Source organism: Alligator sinensis, unplaced genomic scaffold (assembly GCF_000455745.1).
Source record: "Alligator sinensis unplaced genomic scaffold, ASM45574v1 scaffold987_1, whole genome shotgun sequence".
Classification (NCBI taxonomy): domain Eukaryota; kingdom Metazoa; phylum Chordata; order Crocodylia; family Alligatoridae; genus Alligator; species Alligator sinensis.
In genome coordinates, this window is record NW_005842574.1 from 514,304 (window position 1) to 516,817 (window position 2,514).

A 2,514-nucleotide genomic window follows, 5' to 3' on the forward strand; every position below is an offset into this window, starting at 1 on the left:
GGTGCTGGGGCGGATGTCACAAAGGGGTGCGGGGCTGCGGGGGGGGGCCAAGCCTCGGGGTCCCTGCCCCCCCGGGCACGGGGCTGCGGCCGGCGTGACGGGGCGTGACGGGCAGAGGCCCCCGCCCGCAGGGCTCGCCATGTCCCACTGCCGGAGGAGCCCGTACGCTCCACGCACCTACAGCCCCGAAGGTAGGGCGGGGGGGAGGAGTGGCTCCTGGGCTGGGCGGGACCCCCCACACACAGCACAGCCCCATCCTAGCGTGCGGGGCGGGGGTCCCAGCTCGTCCAGCCCCTGCTCGGGGCAGGGTGTCTCTGCCCGCACTCGCGCGTGTGCGACCTGCTCCGAGCAGGCCCTTGAGAGGCACAGCTGCCGGGCACGGCGCCACTGCGCGGAGCAGCCTGCCCTGCCCCAGCTGAAGCAGGGTCGAGGGCACGGCCAGCGCCCTGCCGCTGCCGGCACAGGAGGGAGTTTGCTAAAATGCACTCCAAAAATCCCAGGGAGAGGCCGTGCCCCCACTGCAGAAGGCGGCAAACCCCCCCAGTGCGGACCAGTCTGAGCCGGGGGAAATCCCTTCCTGCCCCAGTGCAGCGTCGGTGCAGGGGCAAGAGCCTGCAGCCAGGACCCGGCGGGGTTGGTGCCGCAGCCAGCGCCACCGAGGAAGGGCAGAGCATGCCTGTTTCTGTCAGCTGTCTTTGTACCCCTTGCTTCCAAGTCCTTCATCATTTTCATCTTCCGCTTTTGGACTCTCTCACTTCCCCACGTCCTTTTTAAAACGTTTAAAACATATTTGCTCAGGAAGCTTTCTGTGCCAGCATCCAAATGATTAGCAAATGCAGGGAACAGCGCTGGGCCCGGTGGCGCGCCACTGGCCACATAGTGACCCCAGCCACAGGTAGCCCACGGCACTCGGGCCCTGCACGTAGGGTGGGAGAGCAGTGGGGCTGGCTGGGCTCACACCTGGCCAAACGCCCGCTCCAGACGGGGTCAGCCCCGTGTGACCTGCCCAGCCGAGCACGTGTCTAACCTGCTCTTGCAGACGTCCAGGGACACGACGCCCGCGAGTCTGCTCCAGAGCAACCCCCTCATCCCTCCTAACACCCACAGGAGAGACCGTTGCTCCTTCTCTGCCCCCTCCGCCCCAGGGAACAGCCCATCTCCATCCCTCCCGGCATCTGCAGACTTATCAGATGCCCGCTTCAGTCTCCTCTTCTCTTCTGCAGACTAGGTAACCCCGGTTCTTCCAGCCTTTCCCCGTAATTCATGTCTCGGGATTTTTGTTGCTGTCTGCTGGGCTCTTTCCAAACTGTCCACATCCTTCTTCAAGTGCGGGGCCCAGACCCCAGCCCAGGGCTCCAGGGGAGGATGCTCCAGGGCCGAACCATCACTGCCCTTGATTTGCAAGCGACTTTCCTATTCATGCAAGCCAGGACGCCGCTGGCCCTTTTTGGGAGCAGAAGCACCGGTTGGCACCAGAGGTATTCTAGGGACCAGGGAAGCTTCCAGGAAGCCACCCTCCCACGGCCAAGCGCTCAAGAGAAACATTTCAAATCAAGGTTAATAGCAATTTTGATTTTGCAGCAGTGAATGATAAGACCACACGGGTCAGGCATGTTGAACCAGACAAGAGTTCTTAGGGTCTAAAACAGCAAATTTAGATTAATGTCTTGCATGTCGTCAAGCCTTGAGAGCCTGTCCCCGTGGCCGGCCCGCAGGGAAGTGGCCTTCTGAGCCGGGTTGGGAACCTCAGCCTCTCCCATCTGCAGAGGGGCAAGTCAGCAAGACCCACAGCTGCAGGCTGTGGAGGCTTTTCCCTTTCCTAAAGCTGGGCGCTGCACTGGCTCTTTTCCGGGGGCTCGGGACCTCACTGGACCCCCACGAGCTCTCCCCAGCAGCTCCGCCATTCCTGCAGCCAACGCCGAGCACCGGGGGTGGCTTCCCAGCCTGTGGCCCGCAGCCTGCCAGGGGATCCCGCCCTGCTGCGTTTGCTTCCCTTCTCGAATCGCGACACGTCACAGCTGCAGAGTTATTCCACCAAGGGCCCATGCAACCCGCTGGTCCAGCTGCCTGCACAACACAGAGCCCGACCCTGCAGCCCTGGCACAGAGCCGGTCTTTTAGAGAGAGACCCCCCCCGCCCCTGGGTCGTAGCCAGCAGGCCGGGCATCTCCCATCAGCTGCCCACTGCAAGGCCCTGCACAGCTGTCTCGTATTAAACACAGGGGATCGCTGGCCAAAGGGATGTGCCCGTGGCCGCTGAGGTAGGCAGTGGCGGGGGGAGGGGGCGCGCCCTCCGCTGGCCAAAGGTATGTGCCCGTGGCCGCGGGGTTAGCCAGTGGCGGAGGCAGGACGAGCTCCTGCCCCCCACGTCCCTGGGGCTGGGGGCAGTGCTAGGCTGCCTGGCTCTCCCTGGTGCCACGTGCCTGCCTGCGCCCGAGCCCCGTGGAGCTCCCCCGCCTCAGAGAGCCCTGCACCCAAACCCCTCTGCTCTCCTCTCCCTCTGCAGGGCCCTCTC

The 2,514-nt window shown here is 64.3% G+C and overlaps 1 protein-coding gene across 1 annotated transcript in view; it reads left to right on the plus strand.

The window, feature by feature from the left end:
* The first annotated feature begins 2,240 nt into the window (after positions 1-2,240).
* LOC112551716 (proline-rich protein 2-like) overlaps positions 2,241-2,514 on the plus strand; it is a 2,787-nt gene continuing 2,513 nt past the window's right edge. The window contains exon 1 of the mRNA XM_025214246.1: positions 2,241-2,260. Coding sequence (XP_025070031.1) covers positions 2,241-2,260 — 20 coding nt within the window. The remainder of the gene's footprint in view (positions 2,261-2,514) is intronic.